Genomic DNA, 20,070 nt, shown 5'->3' on the forward strand with positions numbered 1-20,070 from the left:
TGTGTACAAGTCTACTGGATGCTGGGTGTGGTGGCTCACACTTGTAATCCCAGCACTTTGGGATGCCGAGGTGGGTGGATCACCTGAGGTTCGGAGTTCAAGACCAGCCTGACCAACATGGAGAAATCCCATCTCTACTAAAAATACAAAAAAAATTAGCTGAGCGTGGTGGTACATGCCTGTAATTCCAGCTACTTGGGAGGCTGAGGCAGGAGAATTGCTCGAACCTGGGAGGTGGAGGTTGTGGTGAGCCCAGATCGGGCCATCACACTCCAGCCTGGGCAACAAAAGCGAAACTCCGTCTTCAAAAAAAAAAGTCTACTGGAGAGATTGTTTAAATATTTCCATATAGTTAGACAATGAGTTGCAGATTGTTCATTTTTATCCATAATGCTATCAGCTACTTCCACTCAAGCTTAAGCTGATGAATATTTTCTGTCCTTTGGGTATACATTTAAAAAAAGGATAGGCAAAATGCCAACTTTGAAAGCAAAAAAATGTTCTCATGTAACTTTAAACCTTCATGGAAAGAGATATTTGGGCAGGAAGAGACTTTCTCAGCATTCTCCAAATGCTCTCTGTGTAAGAGCAGGTGTCTGCAGCTCCAGTACACCTGGCTTAATCTTGTGAGGGAAGCTGCTCTTGCCCTCCCTGCTCTTGCCTGGGGTGTGACATTTAGTTTATCAAAGTGTGGTTTGGCTTGAGACCGTGGCAGGGTTCCAAGCAGCCCATAGTCATGTACGGGAACACACAGGAAGAAGGGTGGGGAAGAATGGGCTGGGGAGTGGTTGAATGTGTGCGTGGAGGCTGGGACTGGGCAAGACCATCCCCTGAATTCTTTAAACTGCAACAGCCCTGTGAGGTAGGGAATTAAAGACAGTTCCAGTAATCATTTCTGACTCCAAGAAAGTTCATCCTGGGTCCTAAGGGGTTGGCATAACCTTTTGAGGCACTTACTCACCTAACTTCTTCAAATGGTGAGATCCGGGTGAGCAAGTCCTGAAAGGAGCCAAGCAAAGGAAAGAATAAGAAACTAGCTGTTTCTTCCATCCTGGAAACTTCCTTTGTGTAATTCTTTTCTCCCAAGTCTTGGATGACCTAAGAGGAAAGTTCTCTTTTGTGTACCATAAGATCTTCGGCATTTGGGAGAATATTGGCCTCTCTGAACAATATCAGGAAGGTAGGAAATCAAGGTTTTGTTGTTGTTGCTTTTTAGTTTAGTTTTATTTTTTGAGACAGAGTTTTGCTCTGTCACCCAGGCTGGAGTGCAATGGTGCGATCTCAGCTCACTGCAAACTCTGCTTCTGGGGTTCAAGCGATTCTCCTGCCTCAGCCTCCTGAGTAGCTGAGATTACAGGCACCTGCCACCACGCCCAGCTAATTTTTGTATTTTTAGTAGAGACAGGCTGATCTTGAACCATGTTGGCCAGTTTGGTCTGGAACTCCTGACCTCAGGTGGTCTGCCCACCTCGGCCTCCCAAAATGCTAGGATTACAGGTGTGAGGCACTGCGCCTGGCTGGAACTCAGTTTTGCTCACTGCTGTTCCCTCAGCACCTAGGATAGTATCTGGCCAACTCTAGAACTTTGTTAAATATTTATTGAGTGAATGAATAGATGAACATATGAATAAACATTCCATTCTGCTCTATTCTATCTTGACCTGGACCTAACCTTCACCTCTGGCCTTCAGCTGAACAGTGCCCACCTCAGCCCCCAACTCAAGTGTATACTTAGTTGTATGTCATGGGCAGAACGTAAGGAGGAGGCAGTGGATTGGTCTACCCGTTGCCCTGCCAGGACATAATGGTGGCAAAAACTAGCCAAGTCTCTGCTGAGGGTTTTAATTCTTGTCTAGATTTTTTTTTTTTTAAAAGAAGGCAGCTGGAGTCATGCTTTGGTGTTAATGGTTTTTTTTTTCTCAGACAGGGAAGCGATCCAAGGCCAATATCATTTTCAATACTTCTCTTGGAGCCATTTTTGGGGTTAAGAAGTATGCAGATGCCCTGCAGGAGATCATCCGGGAGTGGAACCTCACTGTTAACTACAAGCAAAACCTCACTGAAGTCCGAGCCGATAAACAAGAGGCTGTATTTGAGAACCTGGACAAACCTGGAGAGACCCAAGTGATTTCAGTGAGTGGTGAGGCTAAGCTGTCAGTCTGCAGCGTTGTCTCCTGAAACGTGCCATAGACACATGGGGGCTCGCACCACCCTGTCTGCCATCATTGTGTGCTGGGGAAGACCGGGTGAAATGAGCATCTTAGGGAAGTGATAGGGCAAGAAAGTAGGCCAAAATGGGTGGGGAAGAGAAAGATGTAAGAGGCTGTGTCAGTGGGAGGTGAGAAGGTGTTTTTAACTGGTGCCAAGGGAATTTTTGTCCTATTCCTTTGACTCAACTTTTCCTGGCATCGAGTGACTTGAGGTAGCCAAAAATATTCCACAACTTCGGTTACTGCTTAGAGGTAAGGGAGGGCTTCCTCGCATGCAAGACCTGGTGATTGTCTCAATTGGCAGCATGTGAGAAACAGTCCTGCTTGTGAGCAGGAAGTAACCCTGTGGGTAGTTCAAGAAAACAGGGATTGGCTGGGCATGGTGGCCCACGCCTGTAATCCCAGCACTTTGGAAGGCCAAGGCAGGTGGATCACTTGAAGTCAGGAGTTCGAGACCAGGCTGGCCAACATGGTGAAACCCTGTTTCTACTAAAAATACGAAAATTAGCTGGGCGTGATGGTGGGTGCCTGTAGTCCCAGCTACTGGGGAGGTTGAGGCAGGAGAATCGCTTGAAGCCAGGAAGTGGAGGTTGCAGTGAGCCGAGATCATGCTATTGCACTCCAGCTTGGGCAACAGAGCGACACTGCATTTCAAAAAAAAAAAAAAAAAAAAAAAAAAAAAAAAAAAAGAAAAAAGAACAACAGGGATGTCTTTCACCTGTGGAAGAGGCTATCTTTAAAAATATAAAAATATTTCCCCTTGAAGGATCTGGCCAGAGCTACCATGCTTCTTGGAAAGATTTGGCCTTTGTTGCATGGGGTTGGTCTTGGTGTCTGAGTTTCTTCTTCTGTGAAGCGGGAATAGTACTTTCTGGAGGTGTTATGAGGTTAAGAACAAGATGTAAAAGCATCTGGAGAAGCATGCATGGAAGAATATTTGTTTACATCATTTTGGCAAAAGCTGTTGGCGATGAGAAAATGTTACAGTCACATTTTATTCATTCAGAAGTTTTCAAGAAATGAAGGGTTCCATAAAAAGGAATTTTGAAGTGAACCAAAGACTAGACTTCTTTGAAACTTCAAAACTTCAAATTTTAAGCTTTTTAGCTCTGCTCTTCCTAAAACTTATTGATACATCTTTCCTTTTTAAAATAGTGTACTAAATATCACTTGAAATGTTACTGATGATTCAGGGTCATAATTTAAAAAACTTTTGGTTGGAAATAATCTCAGGCCAGGCACTGTGGCTCTTGCTTATAATTCTAGCACTTTGGGAGGCTGAGGCAGGCGGATCACTTGTGGTCAGGGGTTCGAGACCAGCCTGGCCAACATGGTGAAGCCCCATCTCTACTAAAAATACAAAAATTAGCTGGGTGTGGTGGCACGTCCCTGTAATCTCAGCTACCCAGGAGGCTGAGGCAGGAGAATCGCTGGAACCCAGGAGGCAGAGGCTGCAGTGAGCCGAGATTGTGCCACCGCACTCCAGCCTGGGCGACAGAGTGAGACTCCATCTCAAAAAAAAAAAAAAAAAAAAAAAAGAAAGAATCTCACTTAGAGAAGTTGCAAAATAAAAATAGTACAAAGAAAATTGTATGTAGCTTTTACCTAGATTCACTTATAGAATTTTACCCCATTTGCTTTAGCTTTATCATTTGATTTCCTTCCTTCCTTCCTTTCTCTCTCTCTTTTCTTTCTTTCTCTCTTTCTTTCTTTCTTTCTCTTTCTTTCTTTCTTTCTTTGTTTCTTTCTTTCTTTCTTTCTTCTGTCTTTGTCTATCTATATCTTTCTGTCATCCATCCATCTATCCATCCATCCATCCATCCATCCATCCATCCATCCATCCATCCATATCTAGTTTTTCCAAAGGAAATTTACATATATCATGCATCAGGTCTCTTTAGCCCCAAATACTTTAGTGTTAATTTTCTAAAATAGGAGTGTTCTCTTACATAACCACAGTACAATTATCAACTCAGTAAATTTAGCACAGATACAAGTTTTGTTTTTTTTTTTTTTTTTTTTTTGAGACGGAGTCTCGCTCTGTCGCCCAGGCTGGAGTGCAGTGGCGCAATCTCGGCTCACTGCAAGCTCCGCCTCCCGGGTTCACGCCATTCTCCTGCCTCAGCCTCCTGAGTAGCTGGGACTACAGGCGCCCGCCCCTGCGCCTGGCTAATTTTTTTTTCTATTTTTAGTAGAGACGGGGTTTCACCATGGTCTCGATCTCCTGACCTTGTGATCCGCCCACCTCGGCCTCCCAAAGTGCTGGGATTACAGGCGTGAGCCACCACGCCCGGCCTAAGTTTTTAACTTACTATTTGTATTCCAGTTTAGTTGAGTGGCCCAACTGTGTTTATAGCATTTTTTCCTCCAGTGCAGGACTCAGGCTACAGTCAGGTACTGCATTCAATTGTGAGGTCTATTTAGCCTCCTTTAATCTGGGACATTTCTATAGCTTTTCTTTGTCTTCTATGATGTTGATATTTTGAAATAATACAGCCCTCTTGCCACCACTTTTCTTTCAGTAGAATGTTCCTCATTTTGGGTTTGTCTATGTTTTCTTGTGATTAGTTTCAGGCTCTGCTATTTATTTATTTATTTTTGAGACAAAGTCTTGCTGTGTTACCCAGGCTGGAGTGCAGTGGCACAATCTCAGCTCACTGCAGCCTCTGCTTCCCAGGTTCAAGTGATTCTCCTGCCTCAGCCTCAGGAGTAGCTGGGACTACAGGTGTGCACCACCATGCCTGGCTAATTTTTTTATTTTTATTTTTAGTAGTGACAGGGTTTCACCATGTTGGCCAGGCTGGTCTCAAACTCCTGATTGCAAGCCATCCGCCTGCTCGGCCTCCTGATGCTGGGATTACAGGCATGAGCCATTGCGTCCGGCCTCAGGCTCTGTTTTTTTTTTTTTTTTTTTTTTTTTTGAGACGGAGTCTCGCTCTGTCGCCCAGGCTGGAGTGCAGTGGTCGGATCTCAGCTCACTGCAAGCTCCGCCTCCCGGGTTTACGCCATTCTCCTGCCTCAGCCTCCCCAGTAGCTGGGACTACAGGCGCCCGCCACCTCGCCCGGCTAGGTTTTTGTATTTTTTAGTAGAGACGGGGTTTCACCGTGTTAGCCAGGATGGTCTCGATCTCCTGACCTTGTGATCCGCCCGTCTCGGCCTCCCAAAGTGCTGGGATTACAGGCTTGAGCCACCGCGCCCGGCCGTGGGCTCTGTTTTTTAGACTGGAACATTCGCGAAAGCATTGTGCCCTTCTAAGGTATCACATTTGCAAGCATACAATGTTCATCTGCCCTTCATTGGTGATGTTAATTTTGATCAGCAGACAAGATGTGGTCCAGTTTTTCCATTGAATAATTGCAATTTGTTTTCTCCCTTGCTACTAATAAGAAGTCTGTGGGAAGACACTTTAAAGCCATGCAAATAATCTACTCGTTCAAGTCTCCCCACTAGAGTTAGCATCCATTGATGATCCTTGCCTAATCAAATCTTTACTATGGGTGGTTGCAAAATGATGATTTTCTAACCGTAATATTTCCTGCACATTTGCCAGCAAGCTCTTGGCATTCTTTCAGCAAGAGTCTTTGCTTCTCTCTTAGTTAATTTACTATTGCTATGAACTCATGGGTTCCTATTTTTTTCCGATGGTGTATCATTCATTATTGTTTTTGATTATTTTGGTGCTCAAATTGTTCTGGATTTGGTCAGTAGGTGCCCCTTCCAGCTGGCTCTTGTGCCCCATCATGTGTTTGGGCACTTCCTTTACTTTCTGGTGTCACAGGTTGTCCCAGGCTCATCTAGCAGCTCTCTGCAGCAGCTCAGGGTCATCGTTTTGAATAGCTCCTGTGTAGTTATGCACACAGAGGCTACCGGAATGTTTGGAGCTAGTTATCACTTTATGGAAGGGTCTCAAATTACTGCTCTTTGTTTTTATGTGTGTCCTTTGTGTAGTTTTCCTTTTTCCTGGCTGTCAGGCAGTTGTAAGTGACTTTGGACAGTCCCTCCAGCTTTAGCTCTTTTAAATTGCTGCTCCTCAAATGGGCTCACTCAAATGGGCTGTGAGCGAGAGCTCATATGAGTGAGCTCAGTTTTACTTCACAAAGGAGCCCATTTGAGTGAGCCCAAGTTGGGCTTTCACTAAAATGGGCTATGAGTGAGAGCCCGAAGCAAGTTTTTATGAGCAAAGTGTATGAACTTGAGTGCATGAACTTAATTTTGTCAGTACTTTGGTTCTCAACTGTCCTCTGGATAGCTGAGGTTATAGGTAGGGGTGTGGATAAATGAATGGTTATTATTCTTCTAAAGAGTTTGTAATGAAAGAAGATATTTGTGTCCCTTTTGAATTATAGGATTTCAGGTCAGACAGTTAGTTCCACTCTTAAAATCTGAATTTCAAAAAATCCACCAGAAAGATTTAAAGCTGTGGCTCTTAACCCTGGCTACACATTAGGGAGCTTTTAAAATGTGCTGATGCCTGGTCTCCCTACCAGAGGTTTTAGTTAATTGGTTTGGGATACAGATTGAGGATGGGAAATTTCAAAAACTCCCCTAATGACTCTCATGTTCAACCAGGATTGAGAACAACTGATGGAAAGAATTGTGCCAGGTGTGGTGGCTCACGTCTGTAATCCCAGCACTTTGGGAGGCCCAGGCAGGTGGATCACAAGGTCAGGAGTTTTAAGACCAGCCTGGCCAAGATGGTGAAACCCTGTCTCTACTGAAAATACAAAAATTAGCCGGGTGTGGTGGCGGGAGCCTGTAATCCCAGCTACTCGGGAGGCTGAGGCAGAGAATTGCTTGAACCCGGGAGGCGGAGGTTGCAGTGAGCTGAGATTGTGCAACTGCACTCCAGCCTGGGTGACAGATGGAAGCTCAGTCTCAAAAAAAAAAAAAAAAAAAAAAAAGTAAATGTAACCCAAAGTTTATAATTTTGAATCTTTATTAGAGAACTTGTGAATTGATCCCAGTCCCCTAAGTTTAAAAAAATCTAAACTTGTTTTACACCACAGAGTCCAAGAACTAGAAGAGACTTTGGAGATTGTCTAGTCTAGTACATTTCTTTATGGATAAGCAAATTAAAGACCAAAGAGGTGAAGTGACTTGTCCAAGTAATAGCATTCTATTTTTCTTTGTAAATGAACCTGTTCCTTCGAGATTGTAGGAATGTGATCCACAGATTTTACATGTCAGAATCACTAGCAGATTTTGTTAAAGTATAGATTCCTGTGCTTTACCCAGATCTACTAGATTGGGATCTCAGCATGGTACAGCCTGGGAACCTGTATTTTCCACAAGTCTCCCAAATGCTGCTAATAAACATTAAAGTTTGAAAACCACCACACTGAATGGACTATGTATGTTAACAAAGGAGAACCAAGTTATTTATCCTATATAGTTACAGAAATAAATGATGGATAATGAACAAGTTACAACTAAGTGCCAATGTTTGTTTCCCTCCCTCCCTCCCTCCTTTCTTTCTTTCTTTCTTTCTTTCTTTCTTTCTTTCTTTCTTTCTTTCTTTCTTTCTTTCTTTCTTTCTTTCTTTCTTTCTTTCTTTCTTTCCTTCCTTCCTTCCTTCCTTTCTTTCTTTCTTTCTTTCCTTCCTTTCTTTCTTTCTTTCTTTCTTTCTTTCTTTCTTTCTTTCTTTCTTTCTTTCTCTCTCTCTCTTTCTTTCTTTCCCTTTCTTTCTTTCTCTTTCTTTCTTTCTTTCTTTCTTTCTTTCTTTCTTTCTTTCTTTCTTTCTTTCTTTCTTTCTTTCTCTCTCTCTCTCTCTCTCTCTCTCTCTCTCTCTCTCTCTCTCTCTCTCTTTTTGAGACAGGGTCTCACTCTGTCACCCAGGTTGGAGTGCAGTGGACAACCATGGCTCATGGCTCACTGCAGCCTCTACTTCCCAGGCTCAGGCAATCCTCCTACCTCAGCCTCCTGAGTAGCTGGGTCTATAGGCATGCACCACCATGCACGGGTAATTTTTGTATTTTTTGTAAAGACTGGGTTTTACTATGTTGCCAAGGCTGGTCTCAAACTCCTGGGCTCAAGTGATCTGCCTGCCTTGGCCTCCCAAAGTGTTGGAATTACAGGTGTGAGTCACCATACCCGACCCAGTGTTAATTTCTTTTTCTTTCTTTTTTTTCTTTTGGAGGCAGGATCTTGCTCTGTCACCCAGGCTGGAGTGTAGTGGTGTGATCTTGGCTCACTACGATCCCCACCTCCCGGCCTCAAGCAAGCCATCCTCCTATCTCAACCTCCTGAGGAGCTGGGACAACAGGCATGTACTACCACGCCCAGCTAACTTTTTGTATTTTTGGTATATTACCTAGGCTGGTACATATTACATTACCTAGGCTGGTCTCGAACTCCTGAGCTCAAGCCATCTGGCCACCTTGGCCTCCAAAGTGTTGGGATTACAGGCATGAGCCACTGCACCTGGCCATTAATTTCTAATAAATCCATAAAGTAGACCCTAGTATTTCTTCTTTTGTAGAGTGTTAGGTCAAACTCCATACCTTTATGATGATTATGTGAAAGTATTTAGCTTTTCTTTTAGAAAAGAGGTGTGGAATTTATGTGTACTTGTGAAATTCAAACACATTAACTCCACCAAGATGACGCTAGTAAGGTTTAGACCTCAGTTCAGAAATGTAGTTCTAGGTCAGGTATGGTAGCTTGCATCTGTAATCCCAGCACTTTGAGAGGCTGAGACAGGTGGGTTGCTTGAGCCCAGGAGTTCGAGACCAGCCTGGACAACACAGCAAGACTCAGTCTCTACTAAAAGAAAAACAACAACAACAACAACAACAACAACAAACTAGCTGGATGTGGTGGTACATGCCTGTAGTCCCAGGTATTTAGGAGGCTGAGGCAGGAGGATTGCTTGAGCCCAGTAGTTAGAGGTTATGGTGAGCTATGATCAAGCCACTCCCCTCCAGTCTGGCAACAGAATGAAACACTGTCTCAAAAGTAGTTCTAGTTGACTGCAGAAATGCAGACAGGGCATTAATAATTTGGTGGATGATAGTTGTTGACATTTCATCCATTATCCTGCAAACATGCATTCAGTTTTAATGTTCATTAACAGACCTGGCCTCAGGGACCCATGTCCCCAAGAGCCACCCTCCACCCAAGATTATCCTGCAGACGAGCAGCAGCCATTTGCAGTGCTCCTTCCCTGAGGTTAATTAAGCTTATATTTGTCTGAGAGTTGTAATAAGTACAAGTCATCTTCCTAATTCCCATTGCCATCAGTGACTGCTGAGCCTTTCTGAGGGCATGGGACCATTGGACTCCTTGTGGAAATGGAGGGCTATTGACTATCTCACAAGGTTGAAATTGTCTTGAAATGCTTACATTTTTACCCTAATGACATGTCGTGAACATTTCAATCAGTGTGTCCTTAACTGCACCCACTAGCAAATTGATGAAGTTGCTGGATGGAGTTTGTTAAAAATAAATAAAAAGCATAATAAGAACCAACTACAAAATGTGAAAGAATATTACATAAACAAAAAAATTAAATGAACCCTGAAAAGTGATTAGGATGGGTCAGTGCACCACTACCAAGGGTAGCTTTGATAACGGTGTTTTGGAAAAAAATTCACCTCTGCCTTCTGCACTGAAAAGTAAATCCAGTACTGAATCAGACCCGTGGCTCCTTTTCCAAAGAGCTAGCTAATATTTTTACCACCCCTTTTCATCTTAAATTGGTGTTCTGACAGTTTCCTTTATGTGTTTTGAAGTTGACACATATTTGGGAATGATGCTTCCTTACCAGCTCCTAACACGTCCTTTACAAGTTTAATGGACGCTGAGCATCACCTTACAGAATAACACTGAGGTGCTAAACTTTACAAGTTGACAGCTGAGGGTCAGAGAGACTGCAACTGAAATATACCACCCCTTTATTTTAGTATTAATAAAAACATCAGTGGATTCTTTCAGAGTTATTAGTAAGCTTTACTCCAATATCTCATGTACCCCTATGTGTGTGGCCACAGGGATCTCTTGGTCTCTGTAAGGGGAGATCATGTCAACTGAGAGAATGGTTATTTAGCTTATCACCATCCCCCAGGAGAACACATAAGGTCTTGGAGAGGGTGTGGACTGATACAAGTGCTGATTGTATAATGCTTCGTGCAGCCATAGCGCAGTGTATGGAGTAAGGAAGGTCAGGGGAGAGCTTGTGGAGCTGTGGAAATATTGAATAAATGAAAATGTGAATTCTCTCCTTGTGTGTAGTATGAAATGCTTCATGTCACACCACCAATGGGCCCACCAGATGTCCTCAAGACCAGTCCTGTGGCTGATGCTGCTGGTTGGGTGGATGTGGATAAAGAAACTTTGCAACACAAGAGGTACCCAAATGTGTTTGGGATTGGGGACTGCACCAACCTTCCTACGTCAAAGACCGCTGCTGCAGTAGGTAAAATAACCAGCTCTATTTCTCTCTTTCTCAAAAAGATGTCACCTTGAGGCACTACTGTAACAAAAACAAAAACTTGGCATCGACCAGAGATGGTGGTTCCTGCCTGTAATCCCAGCACTTTGGGATGCTCAGGCAGGCAGGTCGTTTGAGGCCAGGAGTTTGAGATCAGCCTGGCCAACATGGTGCAACCCCATCTCTACTAAAAATACAAAAATTAGTCAGGCATGTGGCAGGTGCCTGCAATCCCAGCTACTCAGGAGGCTGAGGCAGAAGATTGCTTGAATCTGGGAGGTGGAGGTTGCAGTGAACCAAGATCGCACCACTGCATTCCAACCTGGATGACAGAGCAAGGCTTCATCTCAAAAAAAAAAAAAAGACTTGGCACCAACAGCATTCCAAATAATGAAGAAAGTTCTGTGTCCTAAAAATGACTTTGACCTTCCTAAGACAGAAGCAAGTTGTCAATGAACCCAGTGTCATAGAAAGCAAAAAGTGCCTTTTGAGTGTTTTGCCCCAGAATAGCATGATCTTATCTACCTTTTCTAGGTCCGAGGGGTTGTTGTCAGAAGAAGGGGACTTAGAGGGAGTGCATCACTTTTCCAGCTCTCTTGAATTCTGTTACTTCTCATACTGCCATACTGGCATCCCTGGTATTCTTTGCCTCTGCCACCCGGCAGGTTGGCTATTTTTCTTCTGCCTGAAACACCATAAAGCTCGGGAAGCATTTGTTTTCCCAGAAAACACATGCAAGTCAATGAAACTTGCAGACCAGAAAATTGTCCTGTTAAGACAAATACAGTGGAGCATGTCCTGAGTAGTACATGATTAAGGCCTCAGCCTGGAAAACTAAATTCTTCACCTCAATGTTCTGCACCAGCAGTGATGGGGAGAATTGCCTTTTAGATTCTGTCCTCTACTGACAGGACTGTCTTTTCTGGATGCTATAAAACACAAGACCTCCAGTACAGTAGTGTTTTCTGTGAATGAGACACCTGTGGAACAGATTGTGGTGCTTTTGCTGACTATTTCAACCTCAAGGTAGACTATCTAGGAAACTCACTGAATGTCTTTTTCATTATTCATGTTAACTTCCTCCCAACTTTTTATTTAAAAAAATCTCAAACCTATACAAATTTGAAATAAATTATAATACTCATATACCTTTCAGGTATTAACCAATTATTAATATTTTGTGACATTTGCTTCATCATATTTATGTATATATGTATATTATTTATATTATGTATATATATATAATGTGTGTGTGTATGTATATATATTTTTTTTTGGTGGGGGGACAGAATTTCACTCTTGTTGCCTGGGCTGGAGTGCAGTGGCACAGTCTTAGCTCACTGCAACCTCTGTCTCCCAGGTTCAAGCTATTCTCCTTCCTCAGCCTCCCAAGTAGCTGAGATTACAGGCACCCACCACCACACCTGGCTAGTTTTTGTATTTTTAGTAGAGATGGGGTTTCACCAACTTGGCCAGGCTGGTCTCAAACTCCTGGAGTCAGGTGATCTGTCCCCCTTGGCCTCCCAAAGTGCTAGGATTATAGGTGTGAGCCACGGCACCCAGCCTGTATTTATGTATATTTTCCTAAAGATGTCCTTTGTCATCCCAGCCCCTCCTTAAATCCACCAGCCAGTCAAGGATCACACACTGCATTGGGCGAAATGCTTCTTTGGTCCCCTTTAATATACAGCAGGCCTTCTGACATTTGTTTCTTTACTTTCATGACATTGACATTTTTGAAGATTCCAGGCCAGTTACCTTGTAGAATACCCCACAATTTAGAATTGTCTAGTTGCTTTCTTATGGTTCGATTCGGGTTATATGTTTTGGCAAAAATCTCCGTGCCTGAGGCTGTGTACCTCCCTCTGCAGCACCTCAGGAGCCTGTCATGTTAGTTTGTCTTGTCTTTGGTGAAGCTTGACTTTCTCACTGGGTTAAGGGGTGTTCTTTCTCTCTCTCTCTCTCTCTTTCATTGTAAAAGTACTCTCTCTCTTTGTAATTTATAGGTAGTCTGTGGGGTGATACTTTGAAATGACATTCATTTAATGTAAGCCTGCTGAATTTATGTGGTGAAACTACCTGTGATATGAGGCCCAGATTACCCAGCTTTTAGCCTTCTTCAAACAAATATTTAACTCGATGTTCCAGATAGATAAGACTGAATATGACTGAACAAAAATATTCTAAGTGGAAAGTCTTTTGCTCCCAGTCCTGCAGTGCATCTGCGTGGCTTCCACGGTCCCCCAACCACAGAGGGCTTGTCCCCATTGTTTTTACATTTGTGTCTTACAATCTGCAACCTATTCTATGGTTGCTCTAGAGCTTATATAATGAGTCCACTCTTAATTATATCTGGATTGTGTCCAACCCATTTTTATTCAAACAGTACCATAATGAGTGCTCTTTACCTGTTATTTAGGTTGGTGCAAAAGTAATTGCAGTTTTTGCCATTAAGCGTAATGCCATTAACCGCAATTACTTTTGCACCAACCTAATAGTTCACCTGTGTAAAAGTCTGTTTACTCTTCTCTTCAATGCCCAAATTACAATAGTACTAGCTTTTCCCAAGCAGATCTTCATTTCTTCTTAGATTCCCTTCCCCAAATCCTCTGAGTATCCCAAGGCAATGCCACACTTTTTCCACAAATCTGTCCTTGGGTTTACTTGCCACCAAGCCTCCGTCCAGACCCCTACGCTGTTGTGAGCAAGACCCATCTTGCCGTGTTGAATCTGGCTTTCCTGAGCTCATGTCCCCTTCTCTGCTTCTCTCTGCCCCAGGATGCTCCTTTAATCACTCTCAACACAGCTGAGATCAGGATGTGGCATTTAACCAAAGTTAACTGAAGGCCTGGGCATGATAGAAGGGGATTAATACAGGGCAAAACCCAACTCCCGCACACCTGCACCCATGCACGCTTTAAGCCTAGATGTTGAGTGACTGCTGCCTGGCTTCACAGGCCTCACCTGTCTGCAGTGGCACCCAGTGGATGTCTCTGCTCCTTTTCTATTGGCCTTGATGTCCTGCTGCTGTGGCCTCCTCAGGTGTTCTCAGTTCAGATTCCAAACTCTTTATGGCCCTCAAAGAGGAACACAGTTTTCCAAAAGGGAAATATGATCTTTAGAGATGTTGCTTTGCCCACAGTGAATATAGCCATTTCATTTTTTTTCTTTTTTTAGAGACAGGGTCTCGCTCTTTTGCTCAGGGTGGAGTGTAGTGGAGCAATCATGGCTCACTGCAGCCTTGACCTCTTGCGCTCGAGTGATCCCTCCACTTCAACACCCCCAAGTAGCTGGAACTGTAGGCATGTGTCACCATACCCAGCTAATTTTTAAAATATCTGTAGAGATAGGGTCTCCCTATATTGCCCAGGCTGGTCTCAAACTCCTGGGCTCAAGCAATCCTTCTGCCTTGGCCTCCCAAAATGTTGGGATTATAGGCATTAACCACCATGCTTGGCCTCATTTAATATATATATATTTTTAGATGGAGTCTTGCTTTGTTGCCCAGGCTGGAGTGCAGTGTCATGATCTTGGGTCACTGCAACCTCTGCCTCCTGGGTTCAAGCAATTCTCTTGCCTTAGCCTCCTGAGCAGCTGGGATTACAGGCACCTGCCACCAGACCTGGCTAATTTTTCTATTTTTTGTAGAGATGTGGTTTTACCACATTGGTCAGGCTGTTCTTGAACTCCTGAACTCAAGTGATCCACCCACCTCAGCCTCCCAAAGTGCTGGGATTACAGGTGTGAGCCACCACGCCCAGCCTTATTTAATATTTTTAAGCAGAGTTGTTTACTCTTCATTTTTTTGACCCCCACCCATTCCAGAAAAAATATCATTGCTTCTTCGATTTGGGCATCAGCAAACTATAGTTTATGGGCCAGTGCAGTCCACTGCCTGTTTTTGTATAGTGGAAATTTTGTTTTTTGTCATTACATAATATCTTTGATTTGCCATTGGCCCACAAGGCCTGCAATTTTTCTTTACAGAAAAAGTTTGCTAACCCCTGATTTGGGAGATTACAAAATAACCACTCCAATAAGCATTTTATAATACAAAGGTAACCCATCTTTCCTCAAAAGTGAATCCCATGTTCTACTTCTAGAGACACAAACTGCTGTATCTTTATTTTATTTTTGAGACAGAGTCTCACTCCCTCATGCAGGCTGGAGTGCAGTGGTGCGATCTCAGTTCATTGCAACCTCTGCCTCTGAATTCAAGCAATTATTGTGCCTCAGCATCCTGAGTAGCTGGAATTGCAGGAGCAGCACCATGCCTGGCTAATTTTGTGTATTTTTAGTAGAGACAGGTTTCACCATGTTGGCCAGGCTGGTCTCAAAGTCCTGGCCTCAAGTAATCTGCACACCTTGGTCCCCCAAACTGCTGAGATTACAGGCGTAAGCCACCATGCTCGGCCACAAACTGCTGTCTCCTTAAAAGGTCAGTCTTTTTATTTTTTTTCTGAGATGATGTCTCACTTTATCGCCAAGAGTGGAGTGCAGTGGTACGATCTCAGCTCCCTGCAACCTCCACCTCCTGGGTTCACGCAATTCTCCTGCCTCAGCCTCCTGAGTAGCTGGGATTACAGGCATGTACCATCATACCTGACTAATTTTTGTATTTTTAGTAGAGATGGGGTTTCATTATATTGGCCAGGTTGGTCTTGAACTCCTGACCTCAAATGATCCACTTTCCTCGGCCTCCCAAAGTGTTGGGATTACAGGCATGAGCCACAGTGCCCATCTGGGCAGTCTTAATTATTCAAAATTGAACACAAACTGGGTTTAGATTATATGAAGAAACTATTACTAATATTTGGGGTGTGAAAATACTGTGGGTTTGTGTGAAGAAAATTCCCCATCAGAGAGATACAGACAGGAAGATTTATGAGTGAATTGATGTGATATCTGCTCTAAAAATACAGCAGGAAAAAAAATAGCATGTGTGATGAGATGGATTAAACAAAATGATGGAATTTGAACTTTTTCCTAATAAAAAAGGCAGTCTCCCCACTCTTGCCAAAGAAAAACAAAACAAAAAAATCCTGATGTATGTATGTATCTGTCTGTGTCCATCTGGTTATCTAGGAAAGAGACAGAGAGATGGAAATACAGGCATATCTCTATATGTATATCTATATCCACCTGGTCCTGCCTCAGCCAGGACAGTGCAGGAGAGAGGAAGGCATGCTTTGTCTTACTGGAAATGCCTGGGGGCTACCAATCCAGACTGCCTGTGAACGGGGACACAGGGATAACCCGCATGGCCAAGAACACTGACTAAGTTGACACACAGACTAAATTGACAGCCTCAACCCCAGGAGGAGAGGCAGTGGTTTTGGGGTAGGTCCATCCTTATAGCCACACTGGAGAGAGTCGGCTCTTTAGTTTCAAACCCATGGAAACACATGTGCAGGCCTTTCACGAATTAAAGAATCCCCTCTGGTAGTCAATTTCAATTAGTAAGAAGCTCATGTTCTAGTCACCGTTTCGAGGGATGGGAAATGGAATCTTCTTAACTTGTTTACATTAAAGTTATTTGCAAATTAGTTTTCATGGAAAACCTAGATGCTTACATTTTTCCGACTTTCCCATTTCTCTTATAGCTGCCCAGTCAGGAATACTTGATAGAACAATTTCTCTGATTATGAAGAATCAAACACCAACAAAGAAGGTTTGTATGCCTTATAAGAATCACTGTCTCAATGAGCATCTTCTATTCTGTGTGAAAGTCATGTTTTCCCACAGTTTTGCACTTTCTTGATTAGTGTCTCCAGTGTGGGTACTACTGTTTTTGCCATTAGTACTATTTTTTTGTAATATAATTTGCATTTTTCACAGTACAAAAAGAATATACAGAAAAGAAAAAAATACATAATCACTCACAGCAAATAATAAATTCTAAAGTGTTCATATAGGACCATGAAAAAAAATCTACTTTCCAACTCAGTCTGATTTACAATTTTAGTATGATGGCTACACATCATGTCCACTGGTGACCGGCTACAACCGTGTGATTCTTGCCGAGTTTGACTACAAAGCAGAGCCGCTAGAAACCTTCCCCTTTGATCAAAGCAAAGAGCGCCTTTCCATGTATGTCATGAAAGCTGACCTGATGCCCTTCCTGTATTGGAATATGATGCTAAGGTAAGTGTGCTGTCTGGTTCCTGGATGAGGAAAGGGATTTATAGCACATCTCCACCCGCACGGGATGTAGCCTCTTTTCTTCATTGTTAGCAGTGACCAAGTGTTCTGTCTTCCATACTCTAGGCCCTCTTTTGCTGCAGGATAAATAATAATAGTAAATCACTTTCACATATCAAGTACTCTGTCATCTGCTACCTTACTTTTTTTTTTTTTTTGAGATGGAGTCTTGCTCTGTTGCTCAGGTTGGAGTGCAGTGGCACGATCTTGGCTCACTGTCACCTCCACTTCTGGGGTTCATGCAATTTTCCTGCCTCAGCCTCCTGAGTAGCTGGGATTACAGGTGCCTGCCACCATGCCTGGCTAATTTTTGTATTTTTAGTAGAGACGGGGTTTCACCATGTTGGCCAGGCTGGTCTCAAACTCGTGATCTCAAGTGATCCACCCACCTCGGCCTCCCAAAGTGTTGGGATTACAGGCGTGAGCCACCACGCCCGGTCCCTTACCTTTGTTTTTATTATGTTATAGGAAAAACCAAACAGTAAGAGCACAGACTTTGGAGTTAGACCTGTATTTGAGTCATACTTCTGTCATTAGCATGACAGAAGTCATCAGCAGTGTCATGCTGTTAGCAGGACATACATAGCTGTTGTCCCAGGGAAAGTTCTCTTTAATTTAATTTAAACACTCTCTTTGTTTACATTTCTCATCTGCAAAATGAAAGTAACATTGCCTACCTCACAAGATGGAGGTTAATGAGATAACACATAAAGAGGCAGGTACATAGTAGGGATTCAATAAGTAAACAGAGGAATAAAAATTCCTCTTCTTCATTTTTTTTTTTTTAAGGCAAGGTGTTGCCCTGTCACCCAGGCTGGAGTGCAGTGGTGCGATCTCAGCTCACTGCAACCTCTACCTCCTGGGTTCAAATGATTCTCCTGCCTCAGCCTCTCAAGTAGCTGGGATTACAGGAATGTGCCACCACGCCCAGCTAATTTTTGTATTTTTAGTAGAGAAAGCGTTTTGCCATGTTGGCCAGGCTGGTCTCAAACTCCTGGCCTCAAATGATGCACCTGCCTCAGCCTCCCAGTGCACCCAGCCACTCTTCATTCTAAAAGCTGATGACCTCATTTTACTTTTCCAAACTCATATGAGAGAGAAATCAAGGTGTCTACACCAGTGGTCCTGAACCAAGAGTGATCTTCCTATCCCTTGCTGCCCTGGGGACATTTGATAATTTCCGGAGACGTTTTTTGGTTGTTACAACTGGAGGGGTGCTTCTAGTGAGCAGAGGCCAGGGATACTGCTAAACATCCTATAATGCCCCGTCAGCCCCCAACAGCAGAGAATTATCTGGTCCAAAATGTCAATAGGGCGGAGATTGTGAAATGCTGAACTACAGTTAATTATGAGCTGTTGGAAAGCAGAAAGAGTAGCAGCTTGCATGTAGTAGAGGCTTTAGACACGTTTGCCAAATTGAGTCAGCACGTCCAGGCTCACACAGCAAGTCAGTTTCAAAGCTAGGACTGAAAGTAGGTTGTCCCCTACTAGTCATGGGATCTTTCCAACTCACTAGACAATCTTGCTTCATGTGCTGACAAACGTGCTCTGTATGCAGCCCGGCTTCCCTTTCAGCATCCTCCTGACTGAAGTCGCCCCATCTCTCTTGCTGCAAGTACATTTTTTTTGTGTTATTTCTTACAGGGGTTACTGGGGCGGACCAGCAATTCTGCGCAAGTTGTTTCATCTGGGTATGAGTTGAGGATGGCTCAGCACTTGCTCATTTGGATGGCTTCTGGGCCAAAACTGCAGTCACTGAATGACCAAGAGCAGCACGAACGACTTGGAACCTATCCTTGTAAAGAGTTTCTTGATGGATAATGGTGACTAAATGCCTCCCTTTTCAGTACCTTTGAACAGCAACCATGTGGGCTGCTCATGACGGGCTTGATTCTTTGGGAATAATAAAACAAAATAATGCTTTTATTTTCTGAATAACAATGTCACTGATTGTGTTCTATGAGAAAATTTTATCTTGGCTGGTAGGGATGAAAAGTTCCAGCACTTGGGAGAAAACCATGGTGGTGGTGAGCTAGCTTATGTGTTATCTACTGTGAGTATTCAGCTGACAGATGGCATGATTTCAAACAGCCTATTTGGATTCACTGAAAAGGGTCATTCCAGGGACAATATTGTTTCAAACATAGTGTGCAGTAGCCCTGAACACGTGCTGCTTAGAACTCCTGCCGCGGGAGCACAGTGGAGTAAGAGCCCAGCTGCCACCCCTCTGGTTCCACCACCCTGTTTGTGCTGAGGCCATACTTTCTTCAAGCCAGTGACTGAACATGGTGGGGCACCAGTGCTGGCCCATTCTTTGGAATGTGGGACTTCTCTACTGGACAACTTTAGCTCCAGGACCCCCCATCAACCTGTCTGAAACTTCCTTAGAACTGCGCTGCGTCTGAGGTTCTTCTATCCAGTCCTCCTTCCTTCCCCCTCTGTTTTCATAGGTGTCCATCTTGCACTGTGGTGTGAAGGCCCGCCTTGCCTTCTCCTGTTCCTTCTCCTTTATTCTTCCCAGCCATTTCCCCCACTAAGTCTCCTGCAAATCTAGCTCTCCCCAGGCACCTGTTTCTCAGGGAACCTACACACAGTGAGACTGGGGTTAGAGGAATCCTGATGTGTAGAGCAAGCACTTGCTAGATGCAGTCCCAATTTTGCCAACAAAGTTTTGAATGAGTTTGTACGAGAGATATTGCAGGAAATAGTTCCAGTTTATTTGAAGTTCAGCAGTGGCTTAAAAATAATTTGTTTTCTATTAGTTTATTGTAGAAGTTCATAGTTTCAGTTCAATCTGGCATTTTAAAGCTGTGTACATTTCATATTTATAAACTCCCCCAAAGGGAAAGGCATGGCAGTCTATACAATGCCTTAGATTTCTTTTTTCTTTTTTCTTTTTTTTATTTTTGAGACGGAGTCTTGCCCTGTCACCCAGGCTGGAGTGCAGTGGCACGATCTTGGCTCACTGAAAGCTCTGCTTCCCAGGTTCATGCCATTCTCTTGCCTCAGTCTCCCGAGTAACTGGGACTGCAGGTGCCTGCCACCACGCCCGGCTAATTTTTTGTATTTTTAGTAGAGACGGGGTTTCACCATGTTAGCCAGGATGGTCTCGATCTCCTGACCTTGTGCTCTGCCCGCCTCAGCCTCCCAAAATGCTGGGATTACAGGCGTGAGCCACCGCGGCCCACCACAGTGCCTTAAATTTTTATAAGTTTAGAGTTCAAACCCTT

General features: G+C 43.6%; 1 protein-coding gene across 9 annotated transcripts in view; it reads left to right on the forward strand.

The window, feature by feature from the left end:
• SQOR (sulfide quinone oxidoreductase) overlaps window positions 1-18,775 on the forward strand; it is a 60,145-nt gene extending 41,370 nt beyond the window's left edge. For all 9 annotated transcript variants that reach the window (XM_073995752.1, XM_073995753.1, XM_073995751.1 and 6 more), the window contains 5 exons: window positions 1,924-2,133; window positions 10,441-10,624; window positions 16,243-16,310; window positions 16,605-16,783; window positions 18,485-18,775. In XM_073995752.1, the coding sequence (XP_073851853.1) occupies window positions 1,924-2,133; window positions 10,441-10,624; window positions 16,243-16,310; window positions 16,605-16,783; window positions 18,485-18,542 (699 nt within the window). In that variant the 3' untranslated portion in view covers window positions 18,543-18,775. The remainder of the gene's footprint in view (window positions 1-1,923; window positions 2,134-10,440; window positions 10,625-16,242; window positions 16,311-16,604; window positions 16,784-18,484) is intronic.
• Window positions 18,776-20,070: the final 1,295 nt, after the last annotated feature.

Source organism: Macaca fascicularis, chromosome 7 (genome assembly GCF_037993035.2).
Source record: "Macaca fascicularis isolate 582-1 chromosome 7, T2T-MFA8v1.1".
Taxonomy (NCBI): Eukaryota; Metazoa; Chordata; class Mammalia; order Primates; family Cercopithecidae; genus Macaca; species Macaca fascicularis.